This window comes from Callospermophilus lateralis, chromosome 8 (genome assembly GCF_048772815.1).
Source record: "Callospermophilus lateralis isolate mCalLat2 chromosome 8, mCalLat2.hap1, whole genome shotgun sequence".
NCBI lineage: Eukaryota > Metazoa > Chordata > Mammalia > Rodentia > Sciuridae > Callospermophilus > Callospermophilus lateralis.
The window spans coordinates 40561777-40587176 of NC_135312.1; the positions used below are offsets into that span (position 1 = coordinate 40561777).

Here is a 25400-nt window from a genome sequence, read left to right on the forward strand (position 1 = left end):
CTCTGGTGGGGCCAGCATTTCTTAAATGCTCTTTTCATTTATAATTGGTTGATTTTTTTTGTGGACTTTTTTTATTGAAAAAAGAATCATAGTTTATAGTATTATGGGATAAGCCTTTTTATTTTGAAATTTGAAATCAAAAGCTAAATTTGTTTTAAAGTTTGGAACTTGGAACAGATGTGTTCATTCGGGCATCATCTTACCTGAGGCAATTACATAGGTAGATCCACTGTGTGGCTTATTCTGTAAATATGCTTAGCCACCAGGGTGAAAGGAATCACATTCTGCAAAAATTAGAATTATAAAAACCAAGGTAATAAATGCACAGGGTTACTGCAGAAATTCAGGCTGTTTAGTGACACTGATTCATAATTGCTTAATAGATTCACTGGTGAAAAATGTGAGTAGAAACCCTTGATTTGGAATGAATAAATGTTTGCTGGTGGAAAAAAAAAAACATTTGTTTTGAAATTTTCATCTGTAGATTTCAGTATATGGAGTGTTTGTGAGGTTGGGAGGTGGGACTTTAATCCCTGTGTAGGAGACTTTTAAATCATTGAGCTCAAACCATTTGTGTTAAGAGAACAATTTAATGTGTAACGTGTTAAGATTGAGAATGTTTTAATAATGTTTTTTAATTTCTCTAATCAAGCCATGATATATATAGTCTGTTAAACTGTCTCAGTGCCACTCAAGGTAGTTTTTATGGTCTGAAGCTAGGATGTATTTGCCTTCTTTGAATAGAACTTCCAATTGAAAATAAACTGATGGGAGTTTTCATTACAAAACAAAGCAAGCTGGGTATGATCATACATGCCTGTAATCCCAGGGACTGAGCAGGTTGGAGCAGGAGGATCAGAAGTTCAAAGCCAGCCTAAGCAATTTAGCAAGACCTTATCTCAAAGAGTAAGAAGGACTGGGGATGTAGGTCAATGGTAAAGCACCCCTGGGCTCAGTGCCCAGTACAAAAAAACAAAGTAAGATAAAATTCAGTTATTTTTTGCATTGAATTTGCATTACTGTGATTACTCTTGGAATCCCTTATCCAAGATGAATATAGAAACCAAATTCCTAGTTACAAAAGTTTGGTATCTTTTGGTGAAAGTGGTGCTTTGTTTACCTTGCAAATAAAAATTAGGAGGAATGTGGAATTCTAAAAACTTTAAATCTTTACCTAAAAGTACATACGTAATAGGGCTTTTACTTTTTCTCAAATTCCTGTAGATGTTAGAAAAAATTGCATCATCAAGATTTTATAGTTAGTCTATGCTACTTACTTAGAAATCCACAGTTTCTTTGGTTATAAGAAACATCATACAGTAAGATTCTTTAATCAGATCCTGGGCAAATAAAAGGCCAGGTTTGTACTTCAACCTTAATTTATATTAAAGTCAATTTAATTGGGCTTTTTTTTTTTTCACACTACATCAGATTTCTTGGATAAATAACAAGCTTTATAGTGGGCTCAAGTGGTAGAAAGTGAAGTAAATGTTTTGTAAGTTTATTTTGGCTTCTTATTTCAAATACTCATATGAGTCCTGAAGTAGTATGTCTAATTATAGAAAAAAGTTGATTATAAATCCATTACTTTTTAAACCTCTGGAGTGATTTTTTTTTTTTTTTTTAAAGATCCTGTAACTTTAAATTAAAACTTCAAAACATCATCAGCATTTCCAAATTGGTATTTTGAACTTAAAATATGTGGCATTTAAATGGTATGTAGGGGTCACAAAGAGATCTCTCTCCAATCTTAAAGGAGCACCCTTTAGTGACAAACCTCAGCCAGTTGAGGAACACTGCTGCAGTCCGGAGGCTGACACTGAGAACCAAAGGGTCTGCTTTCATCCAGGGGCCTACAAGAGCGCCTTTTACATTCAGCTAGACTGGAAGCCCAGATGACCCACTGGCCTGCATCCAATTACTCTCAGAAACCACTGATGTCATTCCATTTATGGAATGGTATTAAAGGGGGATTGAGGTACAGTTTAAGGACATGCTAAATAATGTATTATTTCTAAATCACTGTGTCTTATAATTAGCATCCTGCCTGGTGTTAGGCGGTTATTTATAGATCCTACAATATACCAAAATCAGCCAAAGCAATCAATCAATCACCCGGAATGAAGTCTCTTGATGATAAAGTTCCCCTTGGACCACATTGACAGAGTGTGTGTATTTTTGGTCATGATTGAATCCGGTTGCAGATGGCTGGGCCAATTCTAGGTAGAGGCTACCGCAGCGCAGTGGCCTGCAAGTAAAGCACATGGCCAGAGTGCCATTTGCCAAAAGAGAAGGTGGGCCTGTCCAGCCGTCCGTGTAGATTCCGGGGACTGCCTGCCAGCCTTCAGCCATCTGGGTCACCCACCTGGCTGGAATCGCAGGGACCGCTTCCCAAGCGGAAACGTTAATGGCCAGCTTGCCTTCAAGGACTGCTTGGTGTGGGGCCTTTGGGCCATTGTGACCTTTAAGAAGATCCTCATAAAACAGAGCAAAGTTACTAGAACTTGGCTTCTTTGGGAAGTTGGATATCTTTTCCTACCTCATAACCCTCCTATTTTTCTTTTTTTTTTTTTTTTTTGGTGGCGGGGGGGGGGGAAGCTGGAGGTCAAACCCAAGTCCCTCTACCACTGAGCTATACCCTGATCCTTCTAGTTCCACTTTTAACAATTGATAGCTCTTCCAAACCCATGGATATTCAAACCATATTTGTGTTAGAGTCTAAAATTTTTAAATGTAAACACGTTCTCTCTGGGTTTTTAAAAATCTCTCATGGGAGATTTTACCTTTTAGTGTCTACCCCCATTAGGTAGATTCTGTTGGAATCCTATATTAAATTATTGGAATTCTTAAACCATTAAATAAAGCTGATGCTAGTAGAACTCCTCTCTGACTTACTTTCTGGGGCTACCACAGGAACTGTAGGGTAGCTTGGTTTATGTGAACATTGGTATATGTTCTTAAATTAAAACGATATTTTCACATTAGAAAAGTGTTAATGAAGGATATGTATTGAAGCAAACATTAAAAAAAGCAAGTTTTAAGCTTACTTCTAAGTTTATTTACTTTTTATTATTTACTAATATCCCTTATTACTCTTTCAGTGCATTTATTTTTAATTTTTTTAATGAGGTCACACTGCTTCACAACCTGATTTTTTGGTGTTGAGCCACAGATATGTTGTGAATATCTTTCTATGACATAAAATGCCCTTCCACAGCATCTTCTTGGTGTCGTGGTGTGAGGATCTTCTGTGGTTCATATAGTGTGTGTCTGATGCCATTTGGAAACATCATGGAATGAGGCAGGATTCTGAACTAATGTGACTGACTTCCAAAAGAAACCTGTCAGACAGTTGTTTAAAGTTGATAATTATCTCGTTTAATCTTGAAGGAGTGACCTTGCTAAGTGCCTGGAAGTTAGCGAGGTCACCATCTGTCGTTTTCTTTCACGCTCTTGTGTCTTCCACATATGTGTGAAAGCTGCACAGTTAGGACAGTTTTAACTTAAACAATAATCCTCAGGTCTTCTTAGTGTGGTGGCAGATCTACAGAGAAATAGTTGCTTGTCTTTTCACAGCGATCTTTTTATAGGTAATGTGTGTTTATTTGAGATGTCTCAACAGCGTTTGATTTTCTGGAAATTTTGTTCTCAAATTGGTTGGGATTTATGAACATTGTTTCTGATGTGACAGACTCTAATATCCTCTTATAAAAAGGATCTATGGATAAAAGAATGGTTTTAGATCCTCAAATTGGGGAAGAAAAAGACATGGCAACCTACTTTTAATGGAGGATTTGATTTTCTTCTAATGTGGAAAAAAATTCAACATTGGTAGCTACAAACTAAACATTTTTCCCCACTCAAGTGTTGGTGTAATTTTTTTCCTTCATATCATAAGAAAATTGGTCTTGGGTGTGTTGCTGATTGGGAGGGATCTGGTTTTTTTTTGTTTGTTTTTAATCTTGGCAGGGAGGTACGGGGTTTGAATTTGGGGGTACTTGACCACTGAGCCACATCCCCAGCCTTATTTTTTATTTTATTTAGAGTCAGGGTCTCACTGAGTTGCTTAGCCCCTCACTTTTGCTGAGGCTGGCTTTGAACTCTCAATCCTCCTGCCACAGCCTCCTGAGCCTCTGGGATTACAGGCGTGCACCACGGTGCCTGGTGGGATCTGTTTTTAAAAAGCTAACCTCTTAGAGAAGAAAGTAGCCCCCTGGATTCTCAGGCCCTTTGCTGTTCAGTCTGTGGCTTTTTTTTTTTTTTTTTTTTTAATGTATATGATAGAAAGGTGGGGAAACAGGTTTAGGTTTGTTACTACATAAAATTTGCCGAGGTTGTCCCTACTTTGCTAACAACAGCATGAGGAGTCTCTTTCATATGGTGGAACTTTCACCCTGTAGAAATTTCCTTTTCAGTGGAGCCAGGTGTGTTTTTACATCAAATTAGCCTCCTTCATTTGTAAATGTGCGCGGGGTCACTTGTAATTTAGTGGAAATTTAAATTAATCCAAGAATAGATACATAATTTTTCCATGGGCATTGTGTCAATACCCTTCTCCTCCACTTCTGAATTATAGGGCAAAATGAATTAGCTACTTCTACAGAGTACAAAAATAGCATTCATCCCATGCCTGCCCGCTCTCCTTGGCAGCACAGGGGCTGGGTGTGGTGGGATGGGGGGGCGCTATGTTATGGTGTATGCTCTGGTCCCCTCCCATGTCTGGGGCACACAGCAGCAGGATTCTAGCTGAGGAGGGCTTTCTCCAAGTAGTCATCATTTTCCAACTACATCTTGAGATGGGGCGATCTTTTTGATGGCTGTTTAGAACAGCGATTGGCAAACTAATCCTGTAGGCCAGATTTAGCCTGCTGCCTGGTGTTGGACGACCGACAGACTAATTTTGGGGGTTGGTTTCTGGGGTCTGAACTCAGGGGCACTCAGCCCACTGAGCCACGTCCCCAGCCCTGTTTTGTATTTATTTAGAGACCAGGTCTCACTGAGTTGCTTAGGGCCTCACTTTTGCTGAGGCTGGCTTTGAACTTGCGATCCTCCTGCCTCAGCCTCCCTAGCCACTGGGATTATAGGCATACGCCACCATGTCCGGCAATTTTTTTTTTTTTTAAATGGGGAAAAAAAATCAGAAACTTTCATGAGACCTGAATAAAATTCATATTTCAGGGTCCATAGTAAAGTTTCACTGGACACAGCCCTGCCTGTTTGTTCAGGCAGTGACCATGGCCACTCTTGTATTCTAGCCACAGGGCTGAGTTGATGCAAGAGACACCTGACCTGAACGTTCATCCCGCCCTTTACGGTGGAAGTTTGTTGACTCTTATTTGAGATGACTGCTTCATTTCTTTTCTTCTTCTTCCTCTTTTTTTTTTTTTTTTTTGAGGGGGAGGGATATCAGAGATTGAACCCAGGGGCACTTAACCATTGAGCCATATCCCCAGCTCATTTAAAATTTTATTATGACACAGAGTCTTGCTAAGTTGCGTAGCCCTCGCTAGTTTGCCGAGAATTGACTTTGAGCTTGCAATCCTCCAAGAGTCGCTCTCTCAAAAATAGCTGGGTACAGGAGACCAGAGTTGAATTTTTGTTTTGTTTGTTATGGAAGAACTCGCGTACCAATTTCTGGGTATTCTTAAAAATGTGTGAAATGCAATCTATTCTGGAGATTTTCTAAAAAGTTTAATATTTCCTTTAGTATGTAAAAAAGTTAGCTTGAGTTATTTTTGTCCTCCTGGTTTAGCTGATTTAAATTCCTCTATTACAACAGTGTTGTGGCAGGAATGTAGGTTTCACCCAGACCAAAACCAGGGTAGTGACACATTTCTGAAAAGCACTGCCTCATTGCCATTAAACACCAGCAGCCCTAGAATTGTAGAAGCAGAAATTCATCCTTTGCATCGCTCTTCATTTAGTCTTTTTATTATTTGGAGACGTGAGCCTGTGTTCTTTGTCTGGCTGATGACATTGCGTGAGCAAATGTGCATGTACAGTAGGAGATGGGTAAGGTGGAACTGGACAAGAGAAGAGCTGTACTCAAAGTGCTTCTCCTCACAGAGATGAATGAAAGAAGGCCCTCCCCCTCCACTTCCCAGGGTGCATATCCACACTCAGCCAGCAACTGCCAGCTCTTGCTATCTGTGCTATGTTCTTAAAATTCATTTCCTTCTTGCCTTCCACTTGGACCTGATGGTAGGAAAAGGGAATATTTTTTCAAGATTACAAAAATCCGTGGGGTAAACCAGTGAATGTTTAGGATTTTTAATTGCACGAGCAGTGAATTCTTCATAGTTAACTTCCTACAAGCTGATTGCTGTTGTTGAAGATACCAGAGTGACCCAAGTCTACCATGCTCTGGAAAGGAGAAAGGCTATTTTTTTAAAATCTCCACTGGAAATACATAACTTATGCACCTCTTAGGCTTATCTAAACCTCCAACTTGGGAGGAATTAGGGAATGTGTCATTTGGTACACTGCTTATTGCAGAATAGCTAAAAAACCACAGCTCGGATTTAACCTGGAAAATTGCAGAGTTATGTATCTTTAACAGCAAAATGTATATTTAATGCCTTACACGGTGCATTGAGGCACTTAAAAATGCAGATGAGCCCAGATTTTCATTTTTAAGGAATCAAATTTCACCCTTGCTCATTCTTTATGAATTAGACTTTTTCCTAATGCAACTTGCCATTTATAGCCCATACTGGACTAGTTTGTAATTAAGCCTTTTCAGAATGAGATGTCACACCACCAACACTCAGGACGGGGCTGGGGCTGGGGTGAGATGAGAGGTGTAAAATTTAAGGAGCCACTCAATAGCAGTTGCCAACTTAAGAGACCTTTGGGATCTGTGCCTTCTCAATTCCACACCTGGGTTGCTCCTCTTGCCTCACCCTATACCTGGCCCTGGTCAAGGTTTCTTGAAGATGCTTTTAAAAAACCCATTGCTAGATCAGAGTCCTCGCTTACTGAAGCTCTGGAGGCGGGCCCAAGAATCTGCATTTAACCTCTCTTAGTAAGTCTAATGCACATTGAAGATTTAGCACAGTCTGAGGCCCAACAGGACAAAAGCTGCTCATCTAGCCTCAGGTCATGATCCACCTGGGATAAGAGCTTTAAAAAACCACCTAATTAACCAGCATCAGGAGCAAGTAGGCCAGCCAGACCGCACAATTGCCTGCCATGGCCGTTGTATAACTGCTACCAGGTGTCATGCTAGGAGGCTTGGATCTTAGAGCACTTGTCACCAAGACTCAATGTAATTGATTATGTAATTTTGAGCTGTTCCAATTTTTTAATTAAAAAATGTTTTATAGGTTCATTTTTGGCTACATGTTCACTATAGAATAAAATTAGAAAATAAGTCAAAAGAACTATCCATGTTCTGCTACCCAGAGATGATCATTGTCAACATCTTAAGGTATTTTTTCAGCCTTATAAAGCTTCTTTTTTCCCCCTATTGTGTTAATATTTAATTCCACTAAAAGTCCTTCATGTGGCATAGTGGGCATTGGGTGGGACGATTGACAAAATGAATGGAGGTGGAAATAGATCTGTATTATGAACTTGATTCCCATTTGAGTCCTATCCATTATCTCTGCCATCAATGTGTGACCTACACATCATTAATCTCAGTATTTTTTTTTTAAAAAATCACGTGGCTAGGCATATATGAGGATTTCTTATGTTATAGCTGTCTGTTGTAAGAATAGTAGAAATAACTTCCTGACCCAGAAAAGTCACCATTTGGCTCTTCTTCCAGGTCCCTTCTTGTGACTCTAATTGAATGCCTTTGGAATCTTAAAGACTTGTTCCTTTGGGTAGGATCCAGTGATTGCCCTTACTGTGTGTCTGTGAGGTCAGACCCTGGGCCAGGAGTCAGAGGTGTAAAGAATAAGATGTGGTTTCTGCTCCTGAGAATATGGGAAGCTGATGGAGGAGGAGGACTGAGATTTTGTGCAAGTGTCAGATGCAGGAACAGGGAGAGAGACCATCCGACTTGGTTTTGGAGAGTTGGAGGTTGCTTCAAAAAGGAGGTGACACTTAAATCGAGTCCAGAGAGAGACCCCACCGTATGGTGCCTCCAGTCTTCAGCAAAGTAGCATTCTCCTAAGAGTCCACTGGTTTTTTTGAGTTATGTCCTACTTTTCAGCCTGATCACACAGTTGCCCATGATAATTAAATGAAACTTGCCAGATGGATGCTTTTGCAAGATGATGGCTCGTCTTCTTGCTCTATTTGTGAAAGCTGGCACTGGATCCAAGCTCTCAAGGATGCTCCTACCTTGAGATTGCTTTGGAGAGTAGTTCTTTTGTGTGAAATTTGCCAAATGGCCTGCCCATCAGCAGGGCCAGGCTGAGTGACAGGTGGGTGTGTCATGCATGTGGACACTCCAATCCTTGCCAACTCATTTTGCCTCCAAGGAGGTGAGCTACTGAGAGGTTGTTCTACGAAGAGGTCTTTTATCAGTATTACCTTCTTTTGGAGAGATAGGCTTCCTAGGCTTCTGATCCGTCAGTCTCCTCACCACTTATTGCTCTTATAAGTTGCAATATAATTAATATTGAATTCCCAATACACCCAGTTAAAACACATGCACATTATCTCACTGTCTTAAAGAAGCAATTTTCAGATCATTGAAGGGAGTATTAAGAGTGGCAGACACAGTTAACTTAATCTGTAGAAAACTTGATTAGCCAAGGAGGGGAGGTACTTTGATTAGAAAAGGATGAATCAGTAATAATGATTAATAATAAATGCATTGTTTCTTTTCTGTGAGTCATTCTTTGTGCGCACAGTCTCATCTGTCTTGTCTCAACATCCCTATGAAGTGGGTACCACTATTATTCCCGTATTACACATGAGGAAACAGAAATTAGGAGGGACATTCTGAAACTTAAAGGGGCAGAGCCCCATTAATGGTAATAGTAGGAGCTGGCGCTCAGATTGCCCACCACACACTTGGCCTTCGTGGTTCTGTGTTCAGATGTGGCCTATTCATTGCTATCCCTTTAAGGGTATGGGTGGGCACTGACCGTGTCCTCAAGATGAACAGTTTAGGGGCTTGTTCTCAAAGCATTAGGTGCCTTCAAGCTTATTGCCTTTAGAACAAATGAACATAAGTTCATCTTCCTTTCACTTCAGAAATGATTTCAAGAATTTGAAATTGTTGAATATCCATTGATTATTGTAGTTACATAGAAGTGTCAAATTAGAGCCTTCCCGCTGATACAATTTATGTTTTTGCTGATTATATCCAGACTCTAGGTACGTGTACGAATAAAATTCTTGGGCTGGCTTTCTCTTCTAATTTTCTGTCTGTATTTTGCATTCGAAATAAAGATTTGGAGTTAAAAGCACATTCTGTCTTTTTTATGTTTTTGCTTCCCCATAAATAGGATGATTCAGCTCTTCATTAGCACCACCCTTCTGGCCCCCTAAAAAGAGAGTAGGGCTATCTTGTGTCTGTTAACAGCTCATACTGTCATCTATTCCAATTGCCATCATAACCTGAAATCCTATGGCAGATACTGTCATTGAATCCTATCATCAGAAATCCTTTAAGCAGAATTTGTACATTTAGAACAGTTGGGACTCGGGAGCCCTGCCCAGAAGCCCGTCTTTCAGATTGTCCCTGGCTGGAACCAGAAACCTGCCCAGTGGTCAAGCGAACTCTTTTGCAGAGACTGTCACATCTCCAGGGCAGGTGGGGATGGTCCTCATGGGGTGTGGGCAGCAGTAATTGTGAAAGTCATGGCTGGACTCTCCTGTCCACTTCTCTGTATCTCCCACTCACTGGTTTAGATTCTCCCTTTGAATTTGTTCCCCCGAGCTCCCCGCAACCCCCTCACACACTCAAAAGGGTTGAAGGATTGGGAGGAGTGGGGCAATTCCTGCTGGGGTTTTTCATCCGTCTGACATATGGCCACTTCTCCTTTTCCTACAGCAAAACCAGAAATCCTGACTTATGACAGGCTCACAAATGGCATGCTCCAGTGTGTGGCAGCAGGATTCCCAGAGCCCACAATAGATTGGTATTTTTGTACAGGAACGGAGCAGAGGTGAGATGATTATTTTTGGCACTACTTAAAATGCAGAAGGGAAGGACTACAATCCAGTTGAATATCAAATGTGGGTTCAGATTTTTTTTTTAAAGAAAAAATGCTTTGTTTTGATTGTTAATTTTTTTTCCTATCCATGTGGCTGTTTAGAGGGGATAATGGCTATATTTTTTCCTTGTAGACATTAATTTTGTTGGCTGAAAAATGATTACTGAATGACTTCTCTATTTTGGTGGTTATCTTTTTGGATTTATCATGCAATTTCTAGCCTGCAGGTAGATAAAGCAATTTTCCAGGACAGAGTAATTAGATTTCCATTCTATACACAGGAGGTAATGTGTGTGGGAAATGTGGCTGTAGTTATCATGAAAAAATTACCTCAGAAGTTAATTGCCAAGTTACCAAAAAGTAATGATCGCGCAATTACAACATACATATGGCATTTGTAAGCGACGGGTTTTTATAAAGGTTTTCTCCTTGATTAGGTGCCCAGCCCCTGAACAGGGAACATCTGGCAATATTCTGCTTCTCCCTCGAAGTTCACACTTAAGCCTTAAATTGTCCTTTTACATTACCTGAAGACGAAAATGGGGTCAACATTGCTTTTTTATCCTTCAAATGCTATTTTATGCTCTGGCTTTAAAAGCCCGGTTTAACATCACAACTGAATAGTTAGGATGCAAGTGGAAATTTTATTTTTCTCAAAATAGACCTCTTTATGACAACATGTCAGAGGAGGTTTCATAGGCTGATCATTTAGGGATGAGCTTTAGTGGAATGTTTTCTTTGGGGTAGTAATAAGAGGGGTGCAAGAGCCCTGGACAGCATGCCCACAGTGGAAACGGCTCTGGTTGTTGCAGTCTTCAATTCAGCAAATATTTACAGAGGGACAACAGTGACAGGTGGTGCTGGTCTAGTGCACATAACATACTGGGTCTCTTCGTTTATGAGTCCATACGGTAGGGGGTGGAGAGAGATAGTCGACAAGATAACACCTAACACAGGTAGGTGTTCAGAGAGAAACAGGAAATGGAGTCAGGGTAGTGCAGCCAGGGTCTGGCCATGAACAGGCTCCCTCCCAGTGTGGTGGAGCAGCACCAGAGGTGGGCGGTACCTGCCCACCCAGAACCCTGACCTCAGGTCCTTGCTTCTGCAGTTCTGAGGGCTTCCCTGTCCTTGCCTTCTAGATTTTTCTTGCTTTCCTCTTTTATGCCTCTCCTTTCAGCCACTCATATTTTAATAAAGCCACACCCTTTTAGTATGTGTTGAATATTTGTTTTAGGATCTCTTGTATGCCAGGATCTATGGCAGCGGCTATAATTCATTTCTAACCTTTTAGTAACCCTCCGGCATGGGTGTTATCACTCTAGAAACTGAGTCCTGGAGAATTTATATCGCCTGTGAGAAGTCAGCAGAATAGATGTGTTTAAGGCAGGATTTTAACCCACATCGAACTCCAGAATCTCTTCCACAGTACCTTTCCCTCTCCGGTCCCTACCTGGACCACAAAAGTGCTCATTCTCTCATCAGACTCCAAATACTCTGCAAGGGAGTTTTATTGATCATGAATCCCTTTGTTATAAGCGTAAAGCAAATGCAATGAATTGGACGTGTCCGTTTGTTCTCCCAGCGTGAGCCTATGCTGTTTTCTTGTCTCTAGATGTTCCGTTCCCGTACAGCCCGTGGATGTGCAGATTCAAAATTCATCTGTGCCACCGTTTGGAAAACTCGTGGTTCAGAGCTCTATAGATTCTAGTATGTTCCGGCACAATGGCACAGTGGAGTGTAAGGCCCACAACGATGTGGGCAAGAGTTCTGCCTATTTTAACTTTGCATTTAAAGGTAACAACAAAGGTATATTTCTTTTTAATCCAATTTAAGGGGATGTTTAGGCTCGGTCTACCATTATCAATCATGATTTGAAGTCCATTCCAACATTGACCATGTCATTTCTGATAATGCCTGCATCACACCATATTGTCATCAAACTCGCCAAATTTTATTCCATAGTAGCTTGTTAATAAAGTTATGCTTTTACTAGAGTAATTTTAACCACATTATCGTATGTTTTATGTGTGTGCATTTGTACACGCTCATGCGTGTGAACAGTTGTCTCTTTCTTACTAATTGTATATTTTGTAATTGTCTCCATTAGAAGGGGGTAGAAAGTAAATAGGGGAATATATTTATTCACAAACATCATTCAAGCAATTTAAATTTTAAATTCGATATAAAATTTCAGTCTTTTAAAATAAGTCAATACTTTGCCAGACACTATGTCATAAAGTAACTCATTCCTTCGTGTAACCATGTGAGCCAGCCATTTCTTTAAAATTCCCTCATAATGACCAGCTCTTCTAACATAAATTAAATAATTCTTGAGGACAAATTGATGGATTCGTATAAAGTTAGAAGAAGACAAACTGGAAACCTCGGATTTTTTTGAGTTTTTTTTATTTTTTGATTTGGGAAAGACTAGTGCCAAAATGTTCTGTTTCCTCAGTTTTTTGAGTAATGAAGGAAGGAAACTTCCATTGTTCTCCATTATTGATTTTTCAGAGAAATAAAAAGGACAGTTTGTAGAACATTTTTTCTTGGTCATAAAATACATTTATGCACAGTTTAGAAAACTTGGAGAACACAAGAAAACAAAAAGTTGAAAATAATAAGCTACCTATAAAGGAAATTTCATTTTAAAGTGATCCAAGGCAGGAATTTGAAGTACAAAGTCCACTCAGATGTTGCTTTTTGTGGTAAAAACAACATACAATTATTCATGTGATACAGAAATCTCAACTTCTTAGTGATCTGGCTTAACTTGTAGTTTTATCGATTCATTTGAATACTGAGAGTCAGCTATAGCTAGGCTGAGGATCTGAAACTCATGGCTGTGTCCCATGCATGGGCTGCAAGACGGAGGTGGGTCAGATTGGGAAGGTGCAGAACCCCTGTCTAGCTGATAGTTTGTGATGCCCATTTCTCTTCCATCTTAGAGCAAACCCATCCCCACACGTTGTTCACGCCCTTGCTGATTGGTTTCGTGATCACAGCTGGTATGATGTGCATCATTGTGATGATTCTGACCTACAAATATTTACAGGTAACCATTGATTTGTTCTCTCCCCTGAGTGCTATAATAACTGAGGCATTGATCATTAAAAGGTGATTATGTCTTTTCTTTTCTCCCCACAGAAACCTATGTATGAAGTACAGTGGAAGGTTGTCGAGGAGATAAATGGAAACAATTATGTGTACATAGACCCAACACAACTTCCTTATGATCACAAATGGGAGTTTCCCAGAAACAGGCTGAGTTTTGGTCAGTATGAAGCAGGGGCTTTCCATGCAGCCTGTTGTGTACATGTAACAGTTAGTTTAGGGAACTCAGTGGCTTCCTTTGTTTTTTATTCCACCTGAAACCAGAAGTGTTTCAGTGACATTTCACAGAAACTAAGTAGGTGTGGCACAGAGAACTCTGAAGGGAACCATATGTAGGCACACTCGTCTTTGAATTCCTTTGTTGATTTTGCAAAATTGCAGCTGGCCCTTTAGTCCCCTTGCCCTGCTCACCTCGTTGTCTTCCTTTCTGAAGGGAAGACCTTGGGTGCTGGCGCCTTCGGGAAGGTGGTGGAGGCCACTGCCTATGGCCTAATTAAGTCGGATGCGGCCATGACCGTGGCTGTGAAGATGCTCAAACGTAAGTTCCTTTCAGGGTACTGCACGCGCCCAATGCCAGTTTTGCAAATTTGTCATTTACTGAAGCGAGCTGTTTCCGGTTCTAGCGAGCGCCCACTTAACGGAGCGGGAAGCCCTCATGTCGGAGCTAAAGGTCCTGAGCTACCTCGGCAATCACATGAACATCGTCAACCTCCTCGGAGCCTGTACCATTGGAGGTGAGCCCCAGGCCCAGTTGCCTTTTATTGTCACATTGTCAAGTGAGAGACATTTTAATATGACTTTGATGTTTAATATGATTTTGATGATATTTGAACTTTTTGCAGGATTTTTACCCCGATTTTTATTTTCTCTTGCTGGATTTTGTTTTCCTTGTTCTTACAATGTGGATTTTATCATTTTTATGGTTGGGAACCTTCAGACCCTGCCTAGTTATTTTAACATGTATTATTCCTCTATAGACTGTAGTTGTCCCACTATACTATTGACCATTAGAGCTACTTCTCCCTCCATCTGTGTTTGGTTCCCATTTTCTACTCTCTGCCTCCCCCTCCCAGCCCCCAGCAGCCTCTGTCCTCCTCTCTGTTTCTATATGATCAACAATTTTATCTTGCACAAATGAGTGTGAACATGCAGTATTTATTTTCCCGTGTCTGGTTTATTATTACCTAATCTGATTCCTACCTATTGTATACATGTATCAAATTATACTCCATGAAAGTACCAAATATCATATGTAAGTAGAAAAAAAGAAATATTTGGGAATTTATATCATAAGAATAAATGAATATCCAAATCTATGAATAAATGAGATTTTAAAAAAGATTTTACTTTTATCATCCTGAAGAAGAAGTTAGCCCTGGACATTACGCCAGTTATCGTCATGTATGTTACATTGATAATGACCCTTTGGTATCTCATTCTGACCAGAAGACTTTTCTTGTTTGCCAGCTTTATATATTGCTGCATCATGCTTATTAGACAATGAAGGGTTTATGTTCACTTGCATACCATAATTTAAAATAGACCCCTGAGCTTCCCAGTTCTCAAATATATACCAAATGAAGCAAGCTTGTCACTTCTTTAAAAATAAAATTTCCAATTCTGAAGCCTTCGTTGAGGTTCCTCTGAGATTTCTATGATGTTTGCAGAAGGCACTTTGGTCTAAAGGAACACAGAAGTGTGGGATGAGATGTCCTCTTTGGGACAGATCCACAAGAAGGTTGATAGCTTTTGCTACTGTCTTAAAACAGTCCCCAAATGGTGCTTCTCTGCATTTTGACTTGTTCATGAGACAGTTTCCACCCAAGGTAATTTTAGTTGCCTATGAACTTCAGAACTGCGGTTTCAAGCATCCATAACACCAAAACTCTATCTTAACTAGTAGTGATTTCACTAGAACACGGGTCATTTCAGGTTTTCGCCCACTTTCCAGTGTGGTCTCAGCTGGCTGTTCCTAGTGGTTGATTTTCCTACTGTGCTGCAGTTTTGGCTCTTCATTTCCATAATAACGTTACCGAGAGTAAGGGAAGCCCTGCTGTAAACAGAAATGAATCAAAGGCTTCATGTAGGAAGCTCGATGATGGAAGTTACTGCTTTCAAAGGTTCTGCTATCTGCAAAAGCAGCAGTCCTGCTTGGCTCCTGATGCTCATGTCACTTAGAAATTCAGGTAGATAGGGGCTTTCTTGTTTTATTTTACTCCACGTGTGTCACTTTTCTGATAAATGATGTTAATAGACAGAATTTTATTGGGACTAAGTGGGCTCAGCCATGGAAGGTGGGTGTTAATGGTCATGACGATGCTCACAGGAGGCAGAATTATCTAAGAGAGATTTCACCTGTTTCTAACCTTTTCTTATGTCTTTGTAGGACCCACCCTGGTCATTACAGAATATTGTTGCTATGGTGATCTTTTGAATTTTTTGAGAAGAAAACGTGATTCATTTATTTGTTCAAAGCAGGAAGATCAGGTAGACGCGGCACTTTATAAGAATCTTCTGCATTCAAAGGAGTCTTCCTGGTAAGACTGATTTGCATAAATAGTCAGCTGTTGACAGGCAGTTTGTGGGGTCATAAGGGTTTGCAATCAAGGCTGATTCTTTAAAAAAACGAACCAGGTACTCTGAAGTGTGAAATCAGAATTATTAAATTATTTAAATGTGATTAACTGTTTAGGAAGTTCAAATAGTGTTTCTGAGGATTCAAATCATGGTGAACTTAGGTGTTTGCTGATTCTTTTTTTTTTTTTTAAGTGCGTGTTTAGATTTTTTTTTCCTAAGCTTAAATTTTCTCTGACTGAATGGATTCTGTACCTGTTTCTTTTATCATGGTTCTGTCCTTGCCTGTGAGTTTCCATTTGTACTGTTGAGCTTGGTACCACAGTATGGCTTTACAGTGAGACTGTTTATAGGAAAATGCTAGAAACTATCAAGTTGTCACAGTAAAGTCCTTTAAAACTTCTAACAGAATGGTAAAGAGCACTGAATGCATCTCTACGTGAAGGTTTTTTTGCCATCAGCCACTGAATCACCCCTATCTGACTGACTCCCCATTGAATTCATTGTGCTCTGAGAAGCATAACTGCTTTAGCACATTTACAGAAGTTCTGGACCTAATTCTCTTCCCTTTCAGCTGCAGCACCATTTTGAAGCTGAATAGTGTGTCAAGAACTTTAGGTTCTGTTGACAGCCAGCGTAGACACAAGCACAGCCTTCACTTGCCTGTTCTTCCTTTCTGAATACTATTAAAATCCACCCTTCAAGACCTCTGAATTCACCGGGCCCAGTGACAATCCTAGTCACACCCAGTCCCTTTCCTTGTATTGCTGCAGTAATGTGCAGATTTCCCCTCTCCTTTTAAATTTTCCTCCAGAGTCTAGGGGTAGAACTCAGTTGCAGAGTGTATCCTCAGCATCTGAGAGGCCCTGGGCTCCATCCCAGAGAAAATAAAATTTTTTATCTCTTACGTTTTGAAATGATAAGACTGCCTCTTGAACTCGTACCAGGCCTTGGTCAATATTATTGATAAGCAGTTACCCTTTAAAGCCATTTTTTTAATGCCTCTGGCTAAAGCTTAAAAGGGGCAGTTTTTTACTTTTTATGTTTTCAGTCCTAAAAACTTGAGTAAAGTGATAGGAAAATACTGTAAAACTACCTTTCTAGTTTCTCCTGAGCATGCATTCTTTATGTGAAGACACGAGCCACTTTGTCTTATTTCTAAAAGCTTGGTCCTGTATGTATTTTTTTAACTTTCTGAAACAATGGCCTGAATTGTGCAGTCCTATGTGATGTTCTTTGTGCTTTGGGATCCCATATGGGTTTGGAGCCACCAGCACACTCTGAAGGAGGTTGTTGTCATGGTGTTTCTATGCTAATCAGAAGCAGGAAGTACTAGAAATCTTGAAGACTCTCCAGCCAAATGTTGCAGATTCAAGAGGTCCAGATGGTTCAGAAAATCATCCAAATTATTGGTGTTTATCTGAACCAAACTTGGTTTTTTTAAACCTTCTCCTATCAGTCGCTATATGTTAACTATCTCCCCACTAACACGACTCCAAACCCTTGTTCTTCATCTTGAATCTTGGGTGGGGGGAGTGGGGGCGCTAATTTAGAAAGTTTTGAAGTTACTATGAGATCATGTTTTTGGCTCTCTGTTTCTTGTTAAATCCGCCAGGTCTAGAGATGGAACACTTCTAACCCATGTCCCCACAAAAGGACATCTAATTCCTGGGGATTGCACCCTTGTACTGAATATTTAAAAGCTTACGTCTTATAGAGCATGATTTTTACTCTCCAAGTATTGCTTTCCTCCAGTAAAAGCAGCCTATAATTAACAAAATGGATGAGGAGATGAATCCTGTCCTCTCGTGCTCCCCCAGCCCACCTCCCCACTCTATTCAGACATGACCTGATGGGTACTTTGTCTCTCCTAGCAATGACAGTAGTAATGAGTACATGGACATGAAGCCTGGAGTTTCTTATGTTGTCCCAACCAAAGCAGACAAAAGGAGATCTGCAAGAATAGGTGGGTACCTATATATATACACACACAGCATTTTAAGTCATCAACCTGTGTCCTAAGGATTTTGTAACCCAGCCCAAGGTTGTTGAATATTGGCTTTGTATTTCACTACCTACCTTTCCTCAATACTGGGGAGGTGATTTGCCTGCAAGTTCACATCTGCTCTCTGATGGTCAACCTTTGGTATTGTCATTGCCACTATCTATTCCCAGCCTTTGAAACTGTAATTGCTAAGAAAATCCCTGTCTTCCTAACAGGCTCATACATAGAAAGAGAAGTGACTCCCGCCATCATGGAGGACGATGAACTGGCCCTTGACCTGGAAGACTTGCTGAGCTTTTCTTACCAGGTGGCAAAGGGCATGGCTTTCCTCGCCTCAAAGAACGTAAGCGGGAATTATCTGGGAAGAGTCAGTCTTTTTTTTTTTTTTTCTTTTGAGAAGAGCATTTTAGAGCCCTAGTTAGAATGCAGAGTGTCATTTTGAAGTGTGGTAACCAAATGCAGAGGAAATTTAGTTTCTTCATGTTCCAACTGCTGTCTCTTTGGAATTCCTGTTCTAATTCATAAGCTTTAAAGTGCAAACCTGTCTAAATGAGTTTTCCATGAATATTCTTTTATATGCAGTGAATTCATTTAGAACTTTTGGCTTTAGGATATAGGATATGCTCCTTGAAAACAGTAGGATAATATTATATCAGCAAAAGCAGGGGTGTACCTCATAGTTGCTATGCTTGGTGAAGCATATATGTTAGGTTTCATTGAAGTTAGACCTGAAATATTATATGCATAGCTTGTGAAGTATCAGAAAATAGGAAATCAGAGAGAATAGTAAATTTGGAAAGGATGGGGATGGGAAGGGAATGATGGGACCAAAACAATGAACGTAGATCTGCAAGGGTGAGAAGAATTCTATAAGAAATAAGAATGACCAAAAAAGAACAAGGTCACAGCCCCTAATCACTGGTGACATTTCCAAACAATTACCAAACTAAAACAGTATATAGGAGAGCTGAAATAAAGACTCTGTTCCTTACATCTTTGGGAAGTTTCAAATTGAACTTGCCAAGATATTTTAGGAGGTCCATTGAAAGGACATTAAAAGAGGTGCATGCAAAATTTTCAGTTTAAAATTGATACAGCTTGACTATTATGTATTTTCCTATGAATGAAAGCAGTACTGGGGGGACATTTATTAGAACTAGTTTTGAAAGTGATTATAGTAATTAGGATGCTGATAATGTGAACCAAAAATGTGAACATTCAAGGCATAATTTTGATTTTTTATTTTTGGTGCACTAAATACTTTAAAACAAAAGTTTTGGATGTTTTATAATGTAAGCAGCATTCTAGTATCAAAAATAGTTTTCACTCTTTGAAAGTTAAAATGAATTTTAATGTTTTTTTTCCTTTTCTCCCCCAACCTATTAGTGTATTCACAGAGACTTGGCAGCCAGAAATATCCTCCTTACTCATGGTCGAATCACAAAGATTTGTGATTTTGGTCTAGCCAGAGACATCAAGAATGATTCTAATTATGTGGTTAAAGGAAATGTGAGTACCCATTCTCTGCCTGACAGTCCTGCAAATGATTTTTAGTTTCAAGTTTTAATAAGAATTGTTTTCTAAGATTTTCTTAATGCAAATTCTACCTTGAAATATCATGCATTTTAGCAGTCAAATTAAGTGTACTTCAGCAAAATTTGCATGGAATATTGAACATTTCACTACTAACATTTGATAATACAATTCCTAATTCTAATTGTGTAATTATGGGGCATGCAAAGGAAACAGAAATAGCCTTAATTTTCATTATAGTCTGAGAATAGCAATGAACTTGATTTTGCTCAAGTGTAGCAAATGTAGACCTGAAGGTCACAGCAACAGAATTTTTTTTAGAGATTGACATGCTATATGAAAGTGATTACAATCTGAAATCCTTTTCAGAATTAGCTGTATAGAAATGTTGGATCTTATAATCAATAGAGGGCTATTAAGTAGGTTCATAAATAATAATTGGTTTGTAGAACATGGTAAATTTTTTCAAAGTGCTTTATTTCATTGCCGGTTTTTATTATATCCTCAGGACAAACTATGCTTTTAGAATGTGGTATCTTTCTATTTTTAATAGTTACAGAAACTAAGGCATGGTATACAGAAGTGATTTTTTTTTTTTTTTTTTAAATCTGAGATGACACTGGTCAGTAGAGGCTGAAACCAGAAATCCTGATTTTTCAGAGCAGTCTCCCATTGGTACGGAAAACTTACCCTCCTTTATATATATTCTTCTATGCTTATTTTCCCAGGCCCGTTTCCAAAGTCCAGATTTATTCCTGGAGGTAAATTTTTGTGTCCCTTACCATAATGTAACATTTTCTCCTCCATTACCGTAGCATCTCTGTTGGTAGGCTGTGCTCGACTTGGTTTTTATAAAAGTGTGGCTGGGTTTAATCCCCATACCCAAGCACATCATTCTGAAAAAGCTCCCCAGAGGCCAACTATCATCACTAGGAAAGCTAATAAAATCAACTTCTCTTCCTCCTGGTCTAAGTCATTGTGATAGTACTTATGCCATAGCTTCTTATTCACTGGTTACTGTGATTGACAGGGTGGGTGAGGCCCCACCAGACCTCTAGACTGTGCACTTCAGCCCAAGTCAGTTGAACTCACCAATCACCGACATTGCTCTCAGGCTACTCAGTAAAGAGAACTTATGAAGTAAGTTAAAAACAAGGAAACATAACATGTTACTGCCCCCGAATTTAAGTCATCATCATTTGAGATTTTCTTGCTATGTCAGGTTCTCTGAAAATTCTCCCATTACGTGGAAGTTCTTAGTCATTTTTATGCCATGGGCCCTTTCAGAGCCTAGTGAAGTGTAGAGCTCCCTTGTTAGAATACTGTTTTAAATGCATGAAATAAAATACAGAAGATTACCAAGGAAAGCCATTACACTGATTTCAGTTATCAAATTTTAAAAAGTAAATTTGTGATATGTCAGTGCATACGTTTCTCTGTTATACATACAGCTACATATTCTACTACAAAACTATTATAATTTCAAAGTGGTGATGAATGTAAACGTTGTTTTGAAATACTTGTAAATTCTAATAGGATATGAGGATATCTGTGATTACTCTTGTTGGACAAATCACGGTACTACAAATGCTAGTGTGGTTTATTACCTTCATTTGTAATTTTTTTAAGAAAATGCTAGGCTTCACTTAGAAGTTAGTGAAAATAGGATGTATTTCTTTTCTTTTCTTTTTTTTTTTAACCTTCCAAGTATACAGGCCCATAGTTCAAGATACCTATCGATCTCAGGTTAAGAGCCCCATTTTGCAGCTTTAGCACAATATCTGGGGAGGGATATCGGAAGGCTTTTTTTTTTTTTTTATTTTTTTAGCCAACTAAAATAACTTTAAGACTGGAAATAAGCGTCTTCCCAGTTTTCAATCCTAAACGGATTAAGAGAAGGATTGATTTAGCTTTTTATGGTAGATTAATATCCGGAAATCCAGTCTCTAAGAGGAACAGTCACAGAAAGTTTTGTTAGACCTTAGTGGGAGGATTCAGGATGTGAAGTCCAGCTGTTGGACTTCGGCCCTGAACTCACCTCTCCCCAACTCAGAATAGCCATAATCATCACAAGCAGTTATTGAGTACTCACTTTGCTAGGTGATTATTTTTATTTTTATTTTTTTTAAGTATTAGAAAAGGCTGAGCATTTTTACCCACATCTATATGCCCTGAAACAAATCATGAAAAAAATGAGAAGTGTTACTTTTTGTTTTATAGAAGAAGATTCTAAGGCTTAATTATCAATATTTAAATGATTTTTCCAATGTATTAGTGAGAGATAGTTTGGGTTGTATATGACAGAAAACAAAAGAAGGCTAAGGGTTGCAGGCAAGGGTGCTTGGAACCAATTCCTTCTATCTTTCCAAGTTTGGCCCTTCTTGGGTGTAGCCCTTGTCTTCATGGTCCAGGGTAACCATCAGATAGAAAGCCAGCCCATTACAACCACAAGGCAAGATGGAGGAAACGACATTCCAAGAAAGAGGGAAGAGGCCCACTATATTTTAAGGAGGCTTTTTTAAAGCCACCACACAACACTTCCTCACTTAATCCCAAAAAGGAAGCCTCAGTGCTACAAGTAGTTGCAAAGCAGTCTGGGAATGTAGTCCTACTTGTGGGGAGCCATGTTTCTGTTATTACAAGGGAAACATTCACTGGCAACGGGGCGGTCCCTGCCTCACGGAAAGTCAGTGATAGAGCCAGGATAAGAACCCATGCTTGTTTGTCTGACTTCTGTATTCTCACTCACTGTGCTGTACTGACTCCAGGTCCCCATCCTAAATGAGCCACCCATTCCACAGGTTGTGGGCATCATCTGAGGTCATGTAGGCCAAAGGTCTTGTGCGGTGGTACTCAGGTTCTCATTCCCATCTTTCCGTGGGAGAGATTTTTGTAGGAATATTTCCTGTTCCGCTTTTTTGAGCTTCTTCATTAACATGGTTGAATCTGCTGTGCTTCCCTCCTAGGCCCGGCTTCCTGTGAAGTGGATGGCCCCAGAAAGCATCTTCAACTGTGTGTACACATTTGAAAGCGATGTCTGGTCCTATGGGATTTTTCTGTGGGAGCTCTTCTCTTTAGGTAACAGCATCCTTGATAATGACACCATTGTTAGATTCAGGAGTTCTTGAGATTTCATGAACGTGCTGCACATTTGTAGTTGATGATTGTGATTTGCCAACTGTTTGTGCTTCAGGAAGCAGCCCCTACCCTGGAATGCCGGTCGATTCCAAGTTCTACAAGATGATCAAGGAAGGTTTTCGGATGCTCAGCCCTGAGCATGCCCCTGCTGAAATGTAAGGGTCAAGAAGTTTTTCTTTTAGATGATATTTTCCCCCTTTCATTTTCTTTTTATGGACAGAAACTCAGATGTCGAGGGTTTACACTGTTTGAAATGTCACTTGGTTCCTTTTGTGACCACCCTGATCAAATGTCATTGCTGTAGTTTCTTTTCATAATCTCTTGTCTCCAAAACTATGGAAACTTTTGACAATGTCTCACACCGACAGTGTTTGCATATGTCATCTTGTGTCCAGGGGGATAGCCCTGGGATTCTCACGCAAGTGGTTGCATGGCATTCCCTGGGAAGACAGGAGTGATAGTTAATGTGTCCTGTTTTGCAGGTATGACATTATGAAGACTTGTTGGGATGCTGATCCCCTGAAAAGGCCAACGTTCAAGCAGATTGTTCAGCTTATTGAGAAGCAGATTTCAGAGAGCACCAATCACGTGAGTCCACTGGCCAGGTGTAGAGTCCCTGTTCTCCAAGTTCCAGCTGTGTCTTCCTCAGGTTCAGGGGTGGGGCTCCCCAAAACCTCTCCTTGACTTGGGTTGTAAACCGGGCTTCATGTAGTAGGAGGAAAGGAATGGAAACCATTTCTTTCTGCCCACTTCCCCTGATCTGAGCCAGAGAAGGATGAGAGACGTGGAGGGCTGTGTACTCTGAAGTGTGGAAAAGGATTTGCCTTGTTCCCTCCTCCACCCAATTGTCAGTCAGGGGGTCAGTATGGTTTCCGTCTCATGTCAGGGCCATTCATCCCTGGGAGGGTTGGGGTGATGTCAACTAGAATAAAGGCACAGAAGCAGTAGCTTGTGACTGCGGTGAAGTTAGCCCTTCTGTGCAAGTGGACGCAGCCCGCAGTGGCAGAGGCTGTCATGCCACAAGCTGTATTGAAGGAAGGAAGAGTTGTTTGAAGTTGGGAACTCCCTCCCCGTGACTTTGGGGGGGCGGGGGCATGAAAACTCAAATCCATTATTTCCTCTCCTGCTTTTAAGGAGAATTAGCGATTCTTATTTGTCTCAGATTTTTTGAAGCTGCCTTTTTCCCCCTGAACTCCATGCTTGGGGCTATCTTTTCTAATAGTATGCCACTGATACTTCTGGGTTAAAGCTTGCTCTGCAGGGTGTCAAAGCATATTTCAAATTAAACAGCATTTTCCACCCAAGTGCTTTGATTCCTGACAGAAGATCCCTGGTAGAGCTATGAGCTTCTCAGCAAATTACATCTGCAGTTGGGTCGCAGTTGGCTACGGGGATTTGTAAACCTTTTTAATAGGTTAGAGAGTGCCTGTTCCCAGATGTTTCCCATCAGGAGAGCTAGACTTGCTTATGTCCTTCCACTGCTTCTTGTGTAAAATCATTTTACTTATTTTTTTTGAGAGAGAGAGAATTTTTTTTAATATTTATTTTTTAGTTTTCGGTGGACACAGCATCTTTATTTTATTTTTATATGGTGCTGAGGATCGAACCCAGCTACCACTTGAGCCACATCCCCAGCCCTATTATACTTCTTGTGTAAAATTATTTCTTTGGGAAAGAGGAGAGGAATCAAAGCCTGTATTTGTTTTGTTAATATGATTTGGGTAATAGCCACCAAGTTCTTGGAAACCACCTCTCTTCAACAGTCGTGGTCTGTTACTGGTGGTTCTGAAGTGATAGGTGCCCCTTGGTTGCTGTGTTCCTTGCAGGGACTACTGTATTGACTGTGGGCTTATTTTCCTCAGATTTACTCCAATTTAGCAAACTTCAACCCCAACCCAGAGAATCCCGTGGTGGACCATTCCGTGAGGGTCAATTCCGTCGGCAGCAGTGCTTCTTCTACCCAGCCCCTGCTTGTGCACGAAGATGTCTGAGCAGAGCCAGCGTACGGACAGGGTCTGCCCTGCAGGAGAAATCCCCATTCTTTTGGCTTCCATGATGGTTATTTTATTCTCCTTCGACTCGCATCCTACTCCAGGGTAGTGGGCCCCCTACTGTAATCCTGTCTTTATGAGCACACTTTAGTGGCTGATGATGGTTTTTTTTTTTTTTTTTTTTTTGGGTGGGGTCATCAGCCACCATCCCATTACCAAGGTTCGAACTGTATATATTCCCAATAGCAAAGTAGCTCCTACTATAAACAGAAGGAAATTCTGATTTAAAGAAAGGTAGGGGGAGATGGGCTAGATGCCCAGAGTTCTTCCCAATGCTTCTCTAATTCTGGTCAAAAATACGGTTGACAGTTTATTAGATACACAGAAATAGTCACAGTTGGCCTATGGAACCGTCCATAACGATAAGAAGATGCAGGATCAGAAACTGCAGCCTAAACTCTTTATATAGAAAATAGAACATCATTAGAACAAAGGACACAAGCAGGAACATCTGGGCTTGAGAAATCTAGTATTTCATGCTGAGAATGAGACCTAGGCCATGGAAAAATGCCCCCCAAACAGGAATAAAGACACTCTGCTGTGGACCACTGCATGAGCTTTTGTATAACTGACCTGATTTTTGAAATAGAGTTTGCTATTAGGGAGTTGAATTGGAGACAAGGCCTCCCTAGCCAGCGATTGTATATACTCATCAATAGGTTGTACGCATTCACACGTTGGAGGGGGGAACCCACAAGGTTTGGTTTCTGTGTACGACCCTGGTGTTGTGTCCATTGTGTATAGGAATAGATGAAGAGCCAAACAAGCTCAAAGGAAACAGTTAATACTGACTTGATTGTTTGTTAAGGGAAAAAAAAAAAAAAAAAAACATGTAACTGCCAAGCACAGTCTTAACAAAACCTCCTCTTT

The 25400-nt window shown here is 40.1% G+C and overlaps 1 protein-coding gene across 4 annotated transcripts in view; it reads left to right on the top strand.

Moving 5' to 3' along the window:
- The window catches only part of Kit (KIT proto-oncogene, receptor tyrosine kinase), a 75664-nt gene extending 50979 nt beyond the window's left edge, over window positions 1-24685 (top strand). For 2 of the 4 annotated variants that reach the window (XM_076863809.2, XM_076863811.2), the window contains exons 8-21: window positions 9956-10070; window positions 11731-11924; window positions 13064-13170; window positions 13263-13389; window positions 13663-13767; window positions 13853-13963; window positions 15616-15766; window positions 17678-17769; window positions 18024-18151; window positions 19195-19317; window positions 22308-22419; window positions 22535-22634; window positions 22962-23067; window positions 24342-24685. In XM_076863809.2, the coding sequence (XP_076719924.1) occupies window positions 9956-10070; window positions 11731-11924; window positions 13064-13170; window positions 13263-13389; window positions 13663-13767; window positions 13853-13963; window positions 15616-15766; window positions 17678-17769; window positions 18024-18151; window positions 19195-19317; window positions 22308-22419; window positions 22535-22634; window positions 22962-23067; window positions 24342-24470 (1700 nt within the window). In that variant the 3' untranslated portion in view covers window positions 24471-24685. The remainder of the gene's footprint in view (window positions 1-9955; window positions 10071-11730; window positions 11925-13063; window positions 13171-13262; window positions 13390-13662; window positions 13768-13852; window positions 13964-15615; window positions 15767-17677; window positions 17770-18023; window positions 18152-19194; window positions 19318-22307; window positions 22420-22534; window positions 22635-22961; window positions 23068-24341) is intronic. The other 2 variants (XM_076863812.2, XM_076863813.2) reach the window with 1 other exon arrangement.
- Window positions 24686-25400: the final 715 nt, after the last annotated feature.